The 21818-nt window shown below is 36.4% G+C and overlaps 3 protein-coding genes across 3 annotated transcripts; 1 reads left to right on the forward strand and 2 right to left on the reverse strand.

The window, feature by feature from the left end:
• Positions 1–1419: 1419 nt before the first annotated feature.
• LOC147521956 (large ribosomal subunit protein eL39z/eL39x-like) lies at positions 1420–2022 on the reverse strand. Its single transcript, XM_086589730.1, has 3 exons — positions 1873–2022; positions 1683–1786; positions 1420–1609 (listed from the first exon to the last, which is right to left on the reverse strand). The coding sequence occupies exons 1-3, from the start codon at positions 2002–2004 to the stop codon at positions 1561–1563; spliced, it is 285 nt and encodes a 94-aa protein (XP_086445856.1). The 5' UTR covers positions 2005–2022; the 3' UTR covers positions 1420–1560.
• A 1364-nt stretch (positions 2023–3386) lies between these two features.
• On the reverse strand, positions 3387–3893 carry LOC147521957 (uncharacterized). Its single transcript, XM_086566797.1, has one exon. It carries the CDS (start codon positions 3891–3893, stop codon positions 3387–3389), a length of 507 nt encoding a protein of 168 aa, XP_086422923.1.
• Positions 3894–15173: 11280 nt separating this feature from the next.
• On the forward strand, positions 15174–21120 carry LOC147521958 (uncharacterized). Its single transcript, XM_086589741.1, has 10 exons — positions 15174–15365; positions 16162–16291; positions 16929–17067; positions 17142–17354; positions 17482–17620; positions 18362–18512; positions 18621–18730; positions 18807–18904; positions 19025–19094; positions 20794–21120. Exons 1-10 carry the CDS (start codon positions 15273–15275, stop codon positions 20881–20883), a joined length of 1233 nt encoding a protein of 410 aa, XP_086445867.1. The 5' UTR covers positions 15174–15272; the 3' UTR covers positions 20884–21120.
• The last annotated feature ends 698 nt before the right edge of the window (positions 21121–21818 follow it).

Here is a 21818-nt window from a genome sequence, read left to right on the forward strand (position 1 = left end):
GAGCATAGGAACTCGTCAGAAGGTACCATAAACAATGTCAGGCATGGTTTACAACTTCAGAATAAATGTGATTGTAACTATGCTTCCTACCCGATTTACAGAAACATGGATTGGCATCAAAGGAGAATTGTGGTAGAAACAAATATGAAAAGATAGAAGGGGAAAGGAAGATGGGGCAAACAAAGAGACGAACACAAACCATGAACAATGTCAGACATGGATTACAAATTCATAATAAGAACCTGTTTGTTTTCCTGATCTAAAACCGAGTCCGAATCTGAATGATTGTCAGAGAAAGGAGGGTGGTAATAAGAGCTTTCACGATGGAGAGTTCACAGAGAAAGGAGGGTTGACTGAGTCCAATTTTCAAACTTAATTGTTCAATCAGACTTTATCTCCTCTGTGGAGAGTTCTCTCTCCACCAAACTCTCCATTTCGAAAACCCAACTACCACTCAGCATCTCTCCCACTTCAACCAATCAGATTTGGACTCGTTTCAAATCAGAAACACAAAAAGTTCTTAAATAGTTAAATGTAATTGTAACTTTACTTTCTCCACAAATTTAAAATCAGAAACACAAAAGGTTCTTAAATAGTTAAATATAATTGTAACTTTACTTTCTCCACAAATTTACATGAACATAGACTAGCGTTCAAAAGAAAATGATATAGAAACAAATATGAAAAGAAAGAAGCGAAACAGAAGACAGGGCAAACAAGAGACACAAACACTTGTGTTCAGTCGTACTTTAAGCTAAAAGACCCCTCGTGAGATGATCTTTAACTCTTGGTAAAGGTTACAGATACCTTCGGCATCGAGTAATAAGAAGTCATGCTCACTGGCTACACCTTTCAAATATAATCTAAACACAAACAGACAATTCACACATTTCAAATGCAATCCAACTAACTCATACAACAGTATTTGCAATATTTTTCTTTGTTAAACTCTAAATGCGTCTAGAACGCTTTAACACTGGATAAGTGTCTCACGAGATATGATTGTTCCAACTTCCAACTATCAAAGTCACAGACCACAATAAGCACATTTGATCAACACATAGTAAACAATGAACAACGTCATACATGGTTTACAAATTCAGACTAACAGGCCGTTTGTTTTTCTGATTGGAAAACAAGCCCGAAACTGATTGGTTGGTAGACAAAGAAGGCAAGTGGTAATAATAGCTTTCGCTATAGAGATTGGTGGAGAGAAAACCACCACAAAGGAGGTGAAAGGCACTTGAGTTCGCTCGTAGTTAACCGAAAAGACCTCCAATCTCATTGGGTTTAACCTTAAGTTTTATACACAAACCAGAAACATACCAACCAAATGCACTATTAAACTCTAGATGTGGAATATTAAAGTTATGGGTCGCAAACATTTCATTGATACATCCTATTATACTTGATGCCAACTTATGCAGTCTAATTTCACCTTTTCAATATAATCCAAAAAATAACACGTAGCCAAGCTATGTTTTTAAAGTACATCTAAAATAGGAAAAACAAGTGTCTCCTAACCATGCTCAATGTAATACACTGCCACATCAGCATCAGTTAAAACCCAAGCTTAGTACGACGCCAGTGCCTACGCTTTGCATTGTAGCTGTAAAAAAACAAAGATTAGTAACTTTTCAAAGTAATAAATAAATATAATAAAGTAAATCGAGAATATGTACCGGATGGTGTTGTCAGTACGCATACGGATCCAGTGAGGAATAGGCCTGTTCTGCCTCATCTTTTTGGCTAGCTTCCTTTTTATCATGAATGACTTGTGTGACGGCTGTAATAATTTACAATAACAATAATATAATATTAATCCTAAATTAATCGGTAATACATTAGAGGGAGGGAGAGAAAGAGGTTTACCATTTTCGGCGACGAGGTCAAATTGCAAAACCCTAATAATAGATTGCCCGTGTTTTGTATTGGTGGCACGTGCACCGGTATATAACAACGTTGATATTTCGACAACTGTCTCCAAAGATTGCGGATAAACATACATTCTCATACCAAACGGGGTGTAAAATTACACCTCAAGGCTCCACTAGGTGCCAATAATTTTTTTTTTTAGGTGGTAAGGGCATCTCCAATGGAGAGTGTATATATACACCTCCACATAAGTGCCACATAGGTGCCATTAGGATTTTATGGCCCCTCTTACACATTAATAGTTTCCACATCCAAAATGGTTTCCAATGCAACAAAGTTTAAGAATTTGTAAAATTAAAAAACTGAGAAAAACCGACGGTCAAAGTCCGTCGTAAGGGGTTTAACAAAAAAAAACAAACCACACGTCACTTTGAGTAACGTCCGAAGTTTATTAAAACTGGGCCAACCAATAAATGACGGTCTTTACCCGTCGCAAACGTTACAATTCTAAAAAAAAATAAAACAGACGTGAGTTTAAGTGACGTCCGAATTTCTTTTTAATTGGGACGTTGCTTCAAGTGACGTCCGAAATGTTTATTAACTAATAGCCGGATGGGGAATTCCCCACCCCCTCTATTAGCTATTAGCTTATCACCCTGATTTACACCCCCATTGGAAACATGTTTTTTTGACATTTAGAGTATAAATTTTACACTTTAAACAATTTACACCCTCCATTGGAGATGCCCTCCATTAGGGATCTCCAATGGAGAATGGAAAAATCCACCTCCACATAGGCGCCATTAGGATTATACACTTTAGATAAATTCCAAATACATAAAGTGTATATTTACTATTTGTGGCTATTCCAATGGTAGGTGGAGGCAAATGTGTAAAAATAGATAGCAACGGACTTAAACTATCACAGCCCATTCAAAATAATGTAAAATAACGGATTTGGTCCGTCGCAAAAGCTTAAAACAAATAGTGGTCCACTTTCAAACGTCATTCAAAGCAACGTCCGTGTTTTTAAGTTTAATATATCACTGAGCGACGGACTTAAACCGTCGCAAACAGAAAAATAAAGCTTCAAACGTATGTTGAAGTGGCATATGAGTTTTTAAGTTAAACAGACGTTATTTTAAGTGACGTCCGGGCTTTTTATTAACTAATAGCGAGAGGGGGAATTCCCCACCCTCTCTATTAGCTAATACACTATTACCTACTTCATATAAGCACCCCATCGGAGAGTTTTTTTATGTTTGGGGTGTAAAATTTCCACTTTATACAGTTTACACCCCCCCCCCCCATTGGAGATGCCCTAAGCGAGGTTGTTTTAGAGGTCCCCTACCCCTTTTCATTAAATAAAAAAAGCTTTCAGTTACATCTCTCATACTCTCTTCCTATAGCATCATCATAGGCTATTTTCTTTCACTCTTTTTTTTTTTTTGACAATCGTCATCAGATATATATTAAGAAGGAAATATTACAGAGGTTGAATTTACAGACACTCAATCCTCTCGCAGAATGTCCCTAAGCCATAAACGGAGGTTTAGTATCCATTCTGCAGAGTTAAAGTGTAGTTTTCCAAAAGCAGCTATGGTGTGAGCAGTTTTGTTAGATGTCGTGATGACCCATGTAAAGCTAACTTTGTCTAGTAATGACAAATTAGATAGTGCATCATTAAGGTATAGTTGAGAAGTCCAAGAGACATTAGCTTGTCCCTTCTCCAAAAAAGTGCTAACATTTTTGCAATTAGTCTCAACTTCCAATTGCATTAGTCTGAACTTCCTACTCCATATGATTGCTTGGAGCATTCCATGGCTTTCTGCATCTTCTGATGTGAGGTCCCATCCATGCCCAAGTCCTGCAACAATAAAATCACCCTTAGAGTTTCGAAGAACATAGCCATAGCTAGATTGTTTCCCTTTAACAAAGGAAGCATCAGTATTGAGTTTGAAGAAGTTGGAATGTGGTCGAGTCCAACTCACATGTTTGGGAACCATTGGGCCTGTCATAACTATGGGAGTTTTGACTTCCAAGTGTGTAGTTGATTGGAAGAACTTGTTGACTAACATTTGTAGTTTAAACAAATTAGGCTGCATTTTGGTATGCAAGACATTGCATCTTTCAAGCCATATTTGTCGATTTAGATAGAGACGTAACTTCGATCCATGTCGTTCAATTGGCCATGTTAATGGGGCCCCGGAAGTGCAATGTGGGTGACCGCACAAAATATACAAGGCCCCAAAAATAGTATATTGTAGAAAAGCCTATTTGGCAAATCACAAGCCCAAACCAATCAAAAGCCCAAAAAATTGGAAATTTCACAAATCACAATAAACAACGACGGAAATATCCCCTCATATTCTCTTTCTTCATTAATTATTTTCGTAAAAATAGGAAATAAGATATGTAATAAATGATCAGTATCGAAAAAAAGAAAAACATATCTCTTCTCAACGACTAGATATCTCTCTCAACGACTAGATACCTTATTAATTATTTGCCTAAATTAGTCAATTACTCAAATACAAAAGAAAGAGTAAAAGAAATAAAATAATAAAACCCCTCATTCACCATTTCACCTTCTGATCATCTAGTATCATCTCATTTTCAAAATTCTTTCTTTACAATTGTGGATTTGTATTAGTTTTCACTTTGATTATTCACCTAACTTTTGATTCTTCTTCAAGTAAGTTAGAAATTAAAATCAATTTTCCCTTTCTTAAATATTATTTTAATAACTCAATTTAATTCCAAAGTAATCTAGACTAATTTAGTGTTGTATATATATTTTAATTGCAGGCATTACAAATTGTCATGTGAATTGTGAAGTGTGCAGTGAGTCAGTGACTTCAGCAAGGCAGATCCATACCACTATCTTTCAATCTTTCATCTTCATTTAAGCATTAAACATATCAGGTTCTATTGTTCTAACTCAATTTCTTGTTAGTTTTTTTTTTTTTTTTAAATGCTTCCTAGAAAGTGTCAATCTGGACATGAAAACGTAAAAGAGACAAAGACTTTTAGAACTAACTCAATCTCGAGAAAGGAGCCCTTGATAAATTTATTCTTAAAGAACCACAAGGTTTAGGAACAAATTCAGATGAAACCGAAAATGTTGATGATCTAGATAACAATGGAAACGAAAATGTTAGTGATCCCGACCCTATTGAAAATGATAACAATGAGGATGCCGGTGTTATGGGCCATCTTGAAAATGAACAAGTCGAATTTTGACAACTTCAATCCATTCCTTAGACATTTATGACCCAAGAACTTGGGACAATAATCTTGACACATTATCTAGAGATTTATTAGTAAAAAGGGGTCCTATAAGGGACCTATTAGTCGAAAAGGACCTAAAGATAGTTGTTATAGACGTTTCTCTTCAACATTTTATACTCGACATTTACCCCAAGTTTACAGGAGGATAGAAAATGGTTAGTATATTACAAGGCAATGGATAAAGTGTTTTGTTTTGTTGCAAGTTCTTTAAAAAAGTTTTCAAAAAGGTTTGTTGGTAAATGAAGGGTATAATGATTGGGGGCATCTTAGTACTAGGCTTCATCAACATGAAACAAGTATGCACTAACCACATCATTAACATGATCACTTGGAATGACTTATGTAAGAGATTGGAAAAAGAAGAAACTATTGATAAATATGTTCAACACCAAATTAACAAAGAGAAAGAACATTGGAAGGCAGTATTACGTAGAATAATATTTGGTGTGAAATATCTTGGTAAATATAACTTGGCATTACGAGGAACAAATGAGAAATTATATGAAAAAAACAATGGAAATTTTTTTAGGCATAATTGAAATGATTGCGAATGGGATCTAATAATGCAAGAACATGTTCGAACGATAGATAATAATGAAATTCATTATCATTATCTTGGTCATAAAATACAAAATGAATTGATAAGTATGTTAGCTTTTGAAATTAAAAAATGCAATTATTCAAAAAGTTAAAGAAGCAAAATATTTTTCTCTGTGATACTTGATTGCACTCCAGATTTTAGTCACCAAGAACAAATGACTTTGATATTGAGATGTGTGGATGTTTAGAATTGTCCAAGAAGAGTAGATGAGTATTTTGTAGAATTTATGGTAGTGAATGATACATCCAAGGGGACTTTTTCTAGAATTGCAAAATGTGCTTAAAATTTTAATCTTAATATTGATGATGTAATGAGGTCGGGGATATGATAATGGGTCTAATATGAAAGGGAAACACCAAGGTGTACAAAAAAACTACTAGATATTAACCCTAGAGCATTTTATACTCCTTGTGGTTGTCATAGTCTTAATTTAACACTTTGTGATATGGCTAATTGTTGTGGTAAAGCAAAAGATTTTTTTGGGGTTGTACAACGAATTTATACATTGTTTTCACAATCTACAAAGCGGTGGCAGATTTTGGAAGAGAATCTGAAAGAGTTTACTCTTAAGTCAGCATCGGCTACCCGTTGGGAAAGTCGTGTTGATAGTGTTAAAGCAATTAGATATCAAGCTCCCGGAAATAAGAGAGGCTTTACTTCAACCTAGTGAAACCGATAATGATTCTAAAATAAAGAGTGAAGCTCGATTTTAGCTAGACATGGAATTGGAAATTTTGAGTTCTTGTTAGGCATGATTATTTGGTATGAGATATTGTCTACCGTTAATACAATTAGCAAAACCTTACAATCTGAAGACATGCAAATAGATATGGCTATTGATAAAATAAAATGGTTGATTACATATTTTAAAAAGTATGGAGAAACTGGTCTCACACAAGCCATGATAACTGCTAAAGATATTGCTACTGAAATGGAAATTGATCCTGTGTTTCAAGTGAAACGTCAAATTCGTAGAAAGAGACATTTTGATGAGAATGCCAATGAGGAGTCAATGCAATCAGCGGAAGACTCATTTAGAAATCAATATTTCTATTTTATTGTAGATCAAGCTATTAGTTCATTAGATAAAAGGTTTGAGCAACTAAAAGCATATGAGGATATTTTTGGTTTTGTTTAGATCGAGAAGTTAAATTCACTAGATGATAATCAGTTGGAAGCATGTTGTGATCGTCTTGAAACTATTCTAAAACATGAAAACTCTTCTGATCTTGATGGGAAAGACTTATATGGAGAACTAAGAGTCTTAAAAGAGGTGTTACCAAAAGATAAAAATAAAGCTATTGATATACTTGATTTCTTGAAACGACACACGATTGTTTTCCTAATGCATGCATAGCTTACAAATTTTGTTGATTGTTCCCAACATCACCGCGTCTGCTAGAAAGAAGTTTTTCAAAATTAAAATTATTGAAATCATATCTTAGATCGACTATGTCACAAGAAAGACTAAATGGGCTAAGCGTTAATATCTATTGAAAATGAATTTTTAAAGAAAAAATTAACTTTGAAAGCTTCATTGATGATTTTGCAGAAGAGTATTGGAAGAGGGCCACATTTCGCTGTTTGCACAGGGCCATTGAAAACTCAGGGACGGCCCTGCATGTTAATGGTGGATTAAACCATAGGTCTATCCATTGTGTGATGTGTAAGCTTTCAAATTCAGATAATTTGAGATGTTATGGAGAAAAGTACCATAAGTTTCTAGTAACAGGACAACATAAGAGGAGATGATGTATACTTTCAGGCAGCATATTACAGAGAATGCAAGATTTATCAGGGATAAAGAAAAGTTTAGCCAGATGAACTCTATTAGGGAGAGAGTCATAATAACATTTCCATGCATGCAGAGAGGCTCAAGGACAGTTTGTTTTTTTTTCCAAAAAGCAAGATTGCTTTTTGAATGAGTGAGGGACGATACATGTGCAATGAGACTATGATACATAGATTTGACATAGGATTTTCCATTTTTAGTCAGTTTCCACTTGATTTTATCTTCTAATTGATACTTTGAAAGATAAATATTTTGAATTAACTGACTAGTATGTGTGTCAAAGAGATAGTTGAGTAGAGGGATGTTCCAACTTCTAGTTGAGTGTAAAATGAGATTAGACACATACTTATAGACATGGTTTGGTGGTGGTAGAGATGTCACCTGGCCCTTAGGACTCCCAGGAATCCAAGAATCCTTCCAAATATGAATGTTGACCCCCATACCTACTTGCCACATTGAGTTATCAACTATAAGGGATTTAATATGATGCATACCTTACTAGAACCAAGAAGAACTTGGTTTGAGATCACTATTGAGCATATTTACAAAAGAGTTAAAGTACTTACCTCTCAGCTCTTGAAATAAGAGGGAAGAGGGAATAGAAATAATGTACCAGAATATTCTAGTTAAATGAGTTTTATTGTCCAATTCCATATTTATGATTCCTAGACCTCTTTTTTTTTACTGGCAGATAGAATTTAAAGTTTTAAGATATAGGGGTCTAGATTTACCATTACATGTGTCCCACCAAAAGTCTCTCTGAAAGGCATTAATGGTGTTAGTAACATTATATGGCAGTAAGAATGTACTCATGTGGAAAACTGGAATAGCATAAGAGATAGATTTAATGAATACAATTCTTGCTGCCTGGGAAAGCAACTTACTCTTCCAACCTGCCATCCTAGAGTTGACTTTAGTGATGAGACCATTGAAAATCACAGACTTAGGTTGTCTTAGGAATAAAGGAGAACCCAAGTATTTTTCACCAATATGAATACTTCTCATGTTAAGCAGGTGTCTTATGTCAAAAGCAATATCAGGACCAGTGTTCTTACTAAAATGAACCCCAGATTTTTCAAAGTTTATTTCCTGACCAGTGATGGAATAGAAGGTATTTAGAGCATCAAGGAGAGCTCTTGTTTCATCTAGATTAGCCCTACATAAAATGAATGCATCATCAGGAAAAAGCAAGTGTGAGATGGGACTACTATTTCTGGAGATAAAGATGTCATGCAGTTTATTTTCATCAATCTTTTGTTGCAGAATCTTAGACAAAACTTCCATGCAGAGAATAAAAATAATAGGGGAGAGGGGGTCTCCTTGTCGAAGACCTCTAGAAGACTTAAAGTGACCAAAAGGGTTGTCATTGATTAAAGGTGAAAAATGAGGGGAGGTGATGCATTGGTGAATGAGATTGACAATTTTATGATCGAAACCTAAGGAAGTAAGGGTGTGAATAAGAGATTTCCAGTTAACTCTGTCAAAAGCCTTTGACATGTCTAGCTTAATAGCCATAAGCCCAGCCTTACCATTCTTGTGTTTAAGAGTATGCATGATCTCATAAGCCATGATGATATTGTCAGTAATTTGTCTATTGGGAACAAAGGCACTTTGAAAAGGAGAGATGCACTTAGACACACTGTTTTTTATTCTTTTTGAGAAAAGTTTGGAGATGATCTTATAGGAGATATTACATAGACTAATGGGTCTGAAGTCGCTGCATTGAGCTGGGTTGGGAATCTTGGGAATAAGAGCAATGTTAGTGTGATTAATTTATGTGTTCTAGAGAGTGACCTTGATTAAAAAAAAATTGACCATATTATGAACATCATGCCCCACAATGTCCCAAAAATTTTGGTAGAAGATGGCTGGAAAGTCATCAGGGCCAAGAGCATTAAGGCCTCCAATACTGAAGATTACCTCTTTAACCTCTTCAATAGTAATAGGGCAAAGAATAGCACTATTATCATTGAAGGAGATAGAGTTAGGAAATAGATTTTGAATGGGATTAATGTTACCCTCTAGGTTGTCAGAGAGGAGAGATTTGAAATGAGAGGGAACAGTGGAACCAATCTCAGAGTGGGTTGAGTTTTTAATAGTCACAATCTTATTAAAGTGTCTATGTCTCAGAGTTTTGATATGGAAGTATTTAATATTCCGATCTTCTTCGAGGATGTCTTTGTCATTAGATTTTTGCTTCCAAAATTTTTCTTCACTGGCAAGGAGATGATCAAGTTCAGAAAGGGCTTTATGTTCCAAGTTAACATTCTATTTAGTAGGTGCTTTGGATTGAATGAAAGCAATTTTGTTGTTTAATAAAGAGAGTTGTTTGAAAATATTTCCAAAAGTGGACTGGTTCCAAATTTTGAGAGCTTTTTTGGTGGAAGCAAGGTGTTTAGAGACAGAGTGTAGGGAAGGATGAAGAGAATGAGGGACCCTATGCCAGGCCATGCATAGAAATGATGTCAGGATAGTCTGGGTGATCTATCCACATGTGATGAAATTTAAAATGAGTGGCAGTTGATAGAGATGTGGGGTGTGTATTAAGAAGAATAGGACAGTGATCAAATTCAATAGCTGGAAGATGATGGAGGGTAGCATTTGGGAAGAGAAGGTGCCACTCTGAGTTTGAGAGAGCTATGTCCAATCTTTTTTGTATGTTATCACTATCAACTCTTTTATTTGACTAAGTGAAAGGAGAACATTTGAAACCTATGTCTAACCAGCCTTGGTCTCTCATGATATCATGAGCTAGATAACTATCTATGAATTCATATTCCCTGCCCCCTTGTTGTTCATCAGTTGATCGAATGATGTTCATATCTCCAATTATGAGAATGGGTTGTTGAGATAAGCTTAAATGTCTAATGGGATTCCAACTGCTGTCTTTAGGTTTGTAGGGGCTGCCATAGAATAAACATGCAATCCATGGAATGTGGAGATTACCATAGGTGATATAAGTTGTGATATGGTTTAGAGAAGAGTTGAGAATATTTACATGGCCTGCTTTCTACATGAGGCAGAGACCTCCATTAGTATTAATAGCAGGAATAGAGAAAAAGAAGGGGTAGTTGAGAGTGTTAGAAAGATGTTGCATGTGTTGTGACTTGAATTTTGTTTCAAAAAGGAAAACAATATCAGGGTTCTCTTTAGATATAAGGTTTTTTATTTGCCTAATAGTGGATTGACCTCCACACCCTCTACAATTCCAACTGATTGTCTTCATATAACCACTACTGGAGATTGTAAAGGTCTAGTCACTAACCGCCAATCAGATAAAATCCAAAAGATATAAGGATAGCTGATGTCATACAAATATACATACCAACCAATAGTGAGAATGATAAAGACTGTAAAGATGTAATAGAAACATGTTATAATAAGAGATGAGATCAAAAGAGGAGGAGATAAGACGTCCCATAGATAAATAAAGAAAGATACACATAGACTAAAAAGAACTGAGTGAGGTGTGAAGGAACAGGTAGTGCATAGATCTATATTAAAAGTATAATAGAAGAGGGGAACCTCGATATGAGATGAATGAGTATATAACAACGATGAATTAGTGATAGAGTGGTAAATGAACATGACAAGACATGAATAAACTACCTGATCATGGAGAAAAGAGACAGTGACCACCTCCTGCAGCTGATAATAAGATTCAGACATATCTATTCCCAAAGGGAGAGATCCATAATTGCTTGTTTCAACAGGATATGATGGGATGAGGGTAGTTTCTTCCAAGTTTTCGAAAACAAAAATGGGAGGAGGTTGCATTTGGGGGTGGATCTGATTAGCATCCACCATTGTTTCTTCAAGCCTGACAGCTGAGATATCTTGTTCATTATTCCACTTTTCATCTCCCCATAAGGAATGGAGAACCACTCCTTGTGATAGCAAGAGACGATTGATCTCTGGATTTGTGATTAATTCCCAAATCAGCTCAATAGGGAAGTCTGAGATGCGGAGTGGATGGAGAGGTGGATTTGTAATATGAGCATCATATCTCACTTCTGTGCTTGCTTTAGTGACTGGGGGTGATAGAATATAAGGGGAAACCTCAGTTGATGATTTGAGCTTTTTGTTTTTTAGATTTGCAGGCTCCAATTCTTTTTTTTTTTGGGTTCGATTTTTATTTGCTTCAGAGGTTTGTCTTTGGGTTCAATAAAGATACATTTCCCCTTAGTTTGTCTGCGAGATTTTGATATGATATTTGGATAGATTGGTGGTGGTGGGAGGGTTATGTTCGCAGTCGTTGGGGGTGGTGGGAAAGTGAGATCGGTGAAGGAGATTTGATGATTAGGAGGGCTTGATTTGTGATGTTGATGTTGATTGGGGATGTATTTGTTGGATCAGGCCCAAAGATGGAGATAATCTGGCGCTGGATGGCCTGGTTGGTACATGGTCCCAGAATTGGGCCAATAGGTTCAGGTCCAGATGGGAGGGCAGATCGGAGAATTAATCGTGTCCTATTCTCCTTGGTTGGATCGTAATTGGTGCAACCATCAGATGAAGAGGAACCCCGCAGACCCGAGTAGTCTTAGCTGCATCAGTAGCGATTGCTGGAACAAAAATAGCCTCCCCAACCCAAAGAGAGCTAGATAATGATTTCGCTCTTCTTCATTATTCTTTTTCGGGTACAGAATATGCGGGACCTTTATCTCTGCTGGAGTAGTATGGCCATCTAGATGCATAACCTCTTGTTACGGTGGTGAAACTGCTAAAATATTATTGAGGCGTGGTGGAGGTACCATGTTGCAGTTGTACGTGTCATGTCCTAACCTGAAGCAATTTTTGCAATTTTGGAAAGGGATGCCCACATAGTTGAAGGTGATCCACACCGGTCCATGATTTACCGTTGGAACTAGATGTCCTTGTCGAAGTGGTTACCCAGGTCCACCATGACTCTTGTTCGGTACCTTTCGGCATCTCTGGGTGAATCATCAACTGGATACAAGCTCTATCAATGTTACATTTGGGCAGTTCGCAGTGAGTGCGTCTGCAAGTTGGGTTGCCTCTCGATATATGTGGTTTATGGAGAAAAAAGTGAGACGACTTTGCATTGCTTCTATGTTTTTTATCATTTTTCTCACCTGCCAGGGGGATCTCTTCATTTTTAGAAATGCTTCCACGTTAGAGGAATCTGTATGTGCTTCTACCCTTCTGACATTGTGTGCTAAGGCTAGAACGAGCCCTTGCTCTACCCCTTGCAATTCCACTATTGCTATGTTGTTGTATGTTGAATGCCCATAGGTTGTTGCCACTACAAGCCCATTGCTATCTCGTATTATTGTTGCCCACAGTCCCTGTGTTCCTTTCACACTCCCATCAGAGTTTAGAGTGTGATTGCTTTCCCTCGCCTTCTGCCACTTGCATATGATTTTTTTTTATGTCGAGTCCCCTCTATTTGCTTCTGCCACAGTTGTTCGAACCTCTCCTTTTCAGGCCCCTCCTCCATTTTAACCTCCATTGCTTGGACCTTAATCTTAACTTCATTTATGATCAGTTGCGTTACTATTGCTGCAGTCGCAAACTTGTGTTCGAAGCATCTGTTGTTCCTCTCTTTCCAGGTCCAATAAATGTATCATGTGAACAACAGCCTCAACACATCTTGGTAGCCTCCTTTCCCTATAGTTTTATGCACTATCCAGTCCTGTTCACGCTGCCAAGGGTTTCTATCCCTCTTCGATACCCAGCTCTTGCTATTAACCTTTCCCATATCTCTCGGCCATAACTGCAAGTAAAGAACAGGTATTCCTCTGTTTCACAGTCCCTATTGCATAGTACACAACCATCATTAGCCACCACCTTCCATTCCTTCAATTTCTACAGTGTTTTCAACCCTCTGCTCATCGCTAACCAAGTTATAAAGGAGTACATGGGTATTTTGTTGCAAAACCAGACTATATGGTGCCACTAAATGCTTTGTCTGACAATTCTGATGCTATCATATGTGTCCTTCATCTCATAATCCCCCTTTCTGTAACTGTCCATATCACTTCGTCTTCACCCGATTGGATGTTCACCTCTTCTTTGATGTATTGCACTAATTATGGGTAGTATCTTTTGAATCGGTGTGGTATTTGCCAGTACCCATCCTCTATAAAACTTGAGACCTTAGCCAATAAATTGTCATGTTAAAAAATCTCAGTGAAAATTATAAGCCACTACTTATTGACTTATTCGAATTAGATTCTTCCAATGAAGGTTTCTATATATTAACACAAAGTTCGAATTGTAGTTATATTGGGAAACTTTCAATAATTTAGGTATGTCCATGTGGCATATCTCTTTCTCAAGAATGGTGACGGCCTAGGAAAAAGACCATCCACTTAAGATAGTATTTGTTTTAATATAGAGAGAGGAGGATTGTACACAAATGTATATAGCTTAACTATCCACTCTATAGTTTCCAATTGAGACATGTAAACAAAATTAGATTTTAAAGGAGGCCACTTTAAAAAGTACAAATTGACAATTTAGAACTAAGAGCCCCTAATTGGAGATGCCCTTAAGAGCATTCCCAATGTAGGTGATTTTGAGGGGAAATAATGACTTGTCACCCTTATGAGCCAAAAACAATGGCCCAATGTAAGGGTGGCTATGGAGGTAGCTTTTCACTAGGTAACAATGGGGATAACACTTACTACCGAGATTGTCACTAAGTTTTGAACTTCAAATGGAATATTTTATTCCATCCCGTGTTTTTTTTTCCCCGACATGATGTTTTATTCCGTCCCACATGTTTTATTTATTTATTTTATTTCAGATGGGATGTTTCATTCTGTCCCGGTGTAAAATACAGTTAGACATAATGAAACATACCATCCGAAGTTTAAAAACACATTTGCATTGGGCACCGCCTGATAGCTTTTCACCATCAAGGTAGTTATGAAGGTAGGGCAGGGAACAGGTCGACGGGTCGGATATGGCTATATCTGAATCCGAACCCAAATTCAAATCAAACCGAAATTTTCAATCCGAACCCAACCGACCCGATCGGATAACACTAAAAATTTTAAAAAAAAAACCCCCAAAATTATATCTGAACTCAATCCGAATAAATAAATGGATATGAAAATCGACTCAAACTATTCGGATAAGGTCAGATTGGATTCGGGTCAAACCCGACCCGAATCCCTGCCGTATATGAAGGGAAATAGTCTTATGTGGTGTCTATGATATGTGGAGGTAACAAATTGCTATTTGCATTGGGAATGTCCTTAAAGCATCTCTATGTAGTAACAAACAAGTGCCTTTACTACCACATTTGACAAAAAAAGTCGTGAAAAACCAACTCTAAGTGGTTGCATCATTGTTCACAAAAAAAAAACCTAGTCACATTCTTCTTCGCAAATTTTTGAATCCGATACACAAGTGTATGTAGTAACATATCCAACTTATCTAACTAAATAAATGATTCTCACCATTTCAAGGGGTGGAGTATTTTTTTCCAATTCAACAAACATTCCATGAAGATTAGTCTAGCATGTACCTCATATAAGTGAATTGTAAAGTACTTGTAGAACCACTTGCTCTAAAAACTGAACCAAGGCCCAAGCCCATTTATAAATTCAAGGTTCGGACTCGGGTATAGACTTTATAGCCTGGGCCCATCCACCTAAAATCTTCACACTGTTTTTCGTTCTAGGGTTTCTCGTTGAGTTTTGAGGAATCAGCTGTTTTTTATCTTCTTCTTCATATTTATTCAGAATGACGACAATTGTTATCACTTCCGAAGAAGACCCATCTCTTTCCATCGTCCGATTCACTTCTGAACTCGCTTGGGCTGATGCCGGACCCGAGGTACTTCCTCAATTATCTCTCTCTCTCTTATTTTTTTTATATACATATTAAATTAAACCCACGGATTATGGCCCTCGATTTAAATATCTGTGAAGAACCAACCAATAGAAATTGCAACCCTGATACAAAAGTGCCTTTTTGGAAATTGGTAGCTGTTAACCGTTGCCATATTTTTTAGCTCAGTAATATTGAATTATAAATAATGTTACACCAGGTGGTTACTCCTTTAGGTGAGGCGCCAAGGGTGTAAAACATTTTCTTGATACTAGTATTAGGATAAACTTTAGTTTTCAGGATCTCGTCCTCAAAGAGTCGATGACAATGATGTCCTGAACGATAATATCTTACACAAATTTAACGTACTGAATGTCAGGTCTGGGTCCATACTAATTATTACAAGGAAGTGAGGGATGCTTAAACTCACTTGCCGTCTGTTCGATTTTGTTTGTCTTTTAGTGTTTCAACAAAAAGCAAGCCTCAGAACACCCGCCCCCCTCCAGCCTTCTTCTTCCTTTCTACTTTGTTCATCCCACCGGATACCGGTATACTAGTTATTAGAAGGAAGAGTAGGGACCCAGTTATTGTCCCAAATACTAATATCATGACCATTAGTGAGGAGCCAACAAGGTATATAAGTATATTACAAATAGAAGAATTTTTGTAACATTCTTCCCCCATCTTGAACGAGATTTGTTATTTTTAGCTTTCAAGAAAACTAGTATTAGGAAAATATTTAGCTTTTAGAAGCTTAACCCAAAACAAAGCATGCTCACTTATTTTATATTCTTATGCTTAGGTTGCAGAACCACAAGTTGCAAGACTATGTATGGAAGCACAAGAATTCATTGTTATGGGCAAATGGTTGGAATTGACATCTCTTCTCCTTACTTCTGCAGACTTGGTATTTTCCAAGGTTTCAGATAAAGGTATAGATTCAGTTATATATCCAGTCAAGTCAATTTTCTTGTTAAAGTAGTGTCTACTGTGGATTGAAGTGGGACCTCTTAAGCAAATAAGAGAGTCTACTCTCGTCTTCTGAATTTTGTGGGGCGTATGTCTTCATGAATAATGTACCTAGTTGCTCCTAATTATAAAGTGCTATGTTTGTTCTCTAGCTTTTCAGTGCACCTTACATTTGCACACCTACAGCTGTAGGTGTAAAATTGCTCTACTTCTGATGAGATGAGATTGTGATATAATCTTTTGTATGCGCCTTTTAGTTGTAATTTGATGCTACACCAATTTGACAATCCTGAGTAGGTGTGTTTATTTGTCTACTGTCTATTGATTTTGTTTCTGAATTCTTTTCAGAGGCTTGCCTGGGAGCGGGTTCAACACTCGCACCTAGGGGTTTTGGGAGCCTCACGTTGTATAGGATCCTGCTAACATACTTTCAATTTTTATGTTGATATGAACACAGTGAAATTTTATGGCTTACGCATATTGCATTCTAAAGTTATTATTTGGTCATTGAATATATTTTAACAAAACCAAAAGTCTAATAATAAGAAGAAGAACAATTTCTTTTCGTATATGGTTGTTTATTACCGCTCTTGGTTGCAGATCTCGAGTGCATTTTCACAATCATTTGCAACCTTGTTACTAAATCGGAAAGTCTGGATGAAGCAGTAGAGATGGCAAAGCTCATATCTGCAAAAGTCACCCAACAACCAAATGACAAACCTGCGTTACGCTTGAAGATGTAAATAATAACAATTTCGTTTCAGCTTTTTACTTTTTTTCTTAGTATCTTATGCTTGTGTCTATTTGATCCAGCTTGTTCAACCTATACAATCTTCTAGTGAACCCATACAGCAAGTTCTATGTTTACATGAAAGCCCTTAGTTTGGCAGTCAACGGTAAAGTCAGTGAACATATTGTGCCTTCGTTCAAGAAGATTGATAGCTTCTTGAGAGAATGGAATGTCGGGACCCTTGATCAGAGAGAGCTCTTTCTTACTATCTCTAACATTTTGAAGGAAAATAAAAGGTAATCTTCAAAGTGTTACTTTTGTCCTCTGATAGTTAGCTCTGGTAGAGCTTCTTGTAAATCAAATAGAAAGAAATGAATTGAGTCGTATTGAAAGAACTGAATTGAGTCATGTTTGTAATCTCAGCTCGGCAAAGGATTCGTTCTACTTCTTGACCAAGTACTTGGCAACGTTTTCGGGTGAAGATGTACATGCCATTGGTGAAGCCAAAGAGGAAGCTGTGTCTGCTATTGTAGAGTTTGTAAAGGCACCTGATGTGTTTCAGGTATCGATTCCATGATACGTATTCCCCTAAGCTTTTTTCCTTTTTTATGAAATATCCACTTTAAGTCAATCAAATGATGTACAATGTAAGAATGAAATGTGTGGATTGCTCACACTGAAATGTTAGCCTGATTAAGGCAAATCACAACTATGATATTGGTGTCACGGACATTGTATTACATGACGACTCATAAGTCATAACTATATATTATATTATGATTTGTTGTCATGGACAAAGTTTGTTTTTTTTTTTTTTTTTTTTTTTTTTTTCGTGTCAATAAAATTCAATTCCATTCATTATCTATACAACCCACTCCCCGGAAGCTTGGACACCAACTAGCCCCGACTGAACTAGACTTCTTTGACCTTTTCTACAATCTTGTGTATTTCTTTATCCTTGTGCTTGAAAATTCTCAAGTTTTCTCCTTCTAGAAACTCCATACAATAGCACTAGGGATAAAGTTAATCGGTATTTCCAGTTTCACAAATGAAGTTTTTGATGCACTGTCATGTGGCTCTAGAATGTATGTCGTTTATATTATTATTTCCTCGATGCTCAGTCACAAGCGAGTCATGCCTAAAATTTTGTGGCGTGATACTGATCGGGGAGTCTGTTGGTGTGTGGGTACTTGTATACTCCTCTTTTTTATGTTATGCTTCTTTTGTATCCTTATTCCTTGATTTAGTACTGTGGAATGTGGTTGTTCATGTTGGTTCTTCTTACTCGGCTGTTTTCTTGCAGTGTGATTTGCTAGAAATGCCCGCTGTAAGCCAATTGGAGAAGGATGGAAAATATTCATTGGTTTATCAGCTTTTGAAGATCTTTTTGACACAGAGGCTCGACTCTTACTTGGATTTCCAGGCTGCTAATTCTTCCTTGCTGAAAACCTATGGTAATATTTTTTTTGATAGAAAATTTTGGGAAGAAAGGCTGAATCTTCCTTTTCTTTCTATTATATCTGTTTCTTTTTGTGACCAATCTAAGTACTTGTATGTAATAGGTATTGTTCATGATGATTGTATAACAAAGATGAGATTGATGTCATTGGCTGATCTTGGCTCCAATGACTCTGGTGAGATTCCATATTCTGTCATCAGGGATGAACTAAAGGTGAGCTTGTTTGACTTGATCTTTTTTTGTGCTTGCCTTTAACCTTCATTACTTACGATGGGCTTAAATTTACCAGTTAGCTGATGATGAGGTAGAACAGTGGGTTGTCAAGGCAATAACTGCAAAGATTTTTGACTGTAAGATGGACCAGATGAATGAGATTGTGATTGTTAGGTGAGCTGTCCTTGATTATACTCTTCCCATCTGGTTTACTTGTGCTTATATGTGGAACTGAAATAATTATTTTTTCAGTGCAATGCAATTAATTTACCTCCTTGTTGATGATTGTTGTAGCCGTTGTACGGAGCGTGTTTTTGGAATGAACCAGTGGCAAAATCTTAAATCAAAGCTAACTACTTGGAGGGTAAGAAATTTTCGTTCTCTTTATGTTATTATGTGAAAGAGTTCAGTGTCTGGCCGTAGAACTATAGAGTTTACTGTTTGACCTTAGAGACAAAGAGTACACTGTTTGCCCATTAAAGGCGTATAGTCAACTAGTTCTGATTTCACAGTTGAAACAGGGCAATTTAAGTTTGATATAAAAGTGCAAGTACTAAAGAAATAGAACAGACTATAAACATTTGGTGCATACATCTATGACTAGTAATGCTATGGTCACAGTACTGTGACCCAGATAGTTCCCATGCCTTTTCAAAATTGGCAGCTGAATCATTCAGTTTTCTCGTTTTATTAGAGAAAAGATTAAAAAGAAAAACAAAGAAATATATAATAGAGTGGGGATTCGTTTTCGTCTTCTCTGCATCACCATTAGAGTCTAGGAAGCACGGATACCGATACGTGACACGGATACGCGGACACGGCATTTTTCAAAAATATAGGACACGGATACGTCATGGACACGTTTGAATAATTATATATATATATATATATATATATATATATATATTATATAATTGAGAATTTTTCACCAAATTCAAATTAAAATGGCAATTCTACTTCATAAAATGACCAATTCAAACACATTAAGCAGCAACTTACATGTATAACTTGGATTCACTTCATCTTTCATCTCTTGCATCTCTTCTTAACTTGGATTTTATTTCACTTGTTTTTTTTTTGTTGAAGTTCCAAAAGAATTTCTTGTATGTGTGAGATTACTGTCCCCCGCATATCCCCCGCGTGTCGGAAATTAAAAAATTAATTATAAAATCGGATACTCCAAATCGTGTATCCGACACGTATCGGGGCATATCCATGTCGGACACGGATACTTCACCCTTCGGGACGTATCGGTGCTTCATAGATTAGAGTTTGGTCTCTTCATTAGCAAATAAAGACACAGATCATTATAAAAGAAGTGATGAAGAAAGAAATTATTTTGTCACCATAATGAAAACCCAAAACAGAGTTTATGATTTACCTATAAATGATATATCTCTGATTTGCATCTAACTTGAAGACAAACTTGGAATCGGAATCCCAAAATTTTCAAAATCACTTATTTTTGTTTTTAATCCAGGTGAATTTAGCACTTCTATTCGTACTCCCCACCAACCACTTGTCATGAACTGAACACACAAAACACAGACCCAATCAAACAATCATTAGAAACACAAAAAGTAAATGTTGGAAAAAAAAAGACGTAAAGAGATAGCAGCATAAACACTTATTATTCATGACGGATTGGCAGAGCACTTAAGAGGTACGTTGGTGTAGGGAAGAAGAGAAATCCTTTGTGTTTCCGCTGTATTTTCAGTATTTTTTTTCGTTCATATTTTTGTTCTCTAATTAAAAAAGAAAAAAAAAAAAAAGAAGCCAGATAAAAGAACCCTGGTTGGATCAATGCTACGTGGCAAGGATTTATTGGGCTGGGATCAGGTCACTGTAGATGTGAAGATAGCATTTTCCTGGAAATTATTCCTGTGTCATAAAATTCACTTACCAATTACATGAACTTGTCAACTATAAGAAGGCCATATTTTCACAGCGAATCTGTTTTGAAAATTAGTACTGTTGTTGTTTATACATCTTTTCTCATGTTTTCTAGCAGATGGATACTTGTGTATTCATAGCGGTTTAATGTTTGAAACATACGTTTTCAGGGCAATATTGCAAATGTCAGGAGCACCATTGAAGTGAACAAGGTAGCTGAAGATGCTTCCCATGGAATGCAAGGCTTAACAGTCCGATGAACGATTATGGAGTATGAGGCTTGACTCTATCATTTGAGTCAAAATGAGGGTTTAGACTAGTTGTAACTTTTTGCAGCAATTTGAGAATGAAGTAAGAATTACATTGAAGTTTTGGCTCAGATAAATTACTCGATGTTTCGAATGTTTGGGGAAAACCCTGACATATATATGTTTTTCTCTATTTGGAATCAATCATTTGTATGCATTCTTCAAAAGAAAACCTATCATTTTTCCGAACGTTTGATAATTAATTTTACTAATTTCACTAGTATTTATAATCGGACTTGTAAGACATGGAAAGGTCGACTTCTCAAAAAATGCTTCAGCATCTTTCAACCTTTTTTATGTATGCAATCTGTATATATATCTGCCTCCTGTTTATATGTTTTTACCTCTGCACTCTCCTATATATCAGGCCAATATATTCTTGTTCTTACCTCTGTGCTTCAGTAGGCATAAATACTGTAGTAACACCCTTCTCCTTATGTTATATCATGCCTTTCTGGTTGTATGTGGTGGCCCTGGATGGTAGATATTACTTACAAAAATCTTATGTCTGTCAGTAGTATGGTCCCAATCTGCTCTTTCTTGTGGTTCATACAGTATTTATCTTTTCATTCGTAGCAATAATCACATGAAAATCATAAGCTGGAATTGTAGAGGTTGTGGTAATCCATCCACCAGTAGACATCTAAAAGAATTGATCAAATTAGAAAATCCTAATATTCTCTTCCTGTCTGAAACAAAAATCCAGTTCCAATCCATAAACTACACCTTTCACCAATTCAACTACCCCCACCAGTTCCTTGTGCCTTCCATTCGTGCTTCAGGAGGACTTGCTCTTCTCTGGAAAGCAGGCATACATCTCACAGTGCTTTCCAATACAATATATTCCATCACTACTGAAATAAATGAAGGATCCCAACACCCTTGGA

Source organism: Coptis chinensis, chromosome 1, assembly GCF_015680905.1.
Source record: "Coptis chinensis isolate HL-2020 chromosome 1, ASM1568090v1, whole genome shotgun sequence".
In the NCBI taxonomy this organism is placed as follows: Eukaryota; Viridiplantae; Streptophyta; class Magnoliopsida; order Ranunculales; family Ranunculaceae; genus Coptis; species Coptis chinensis.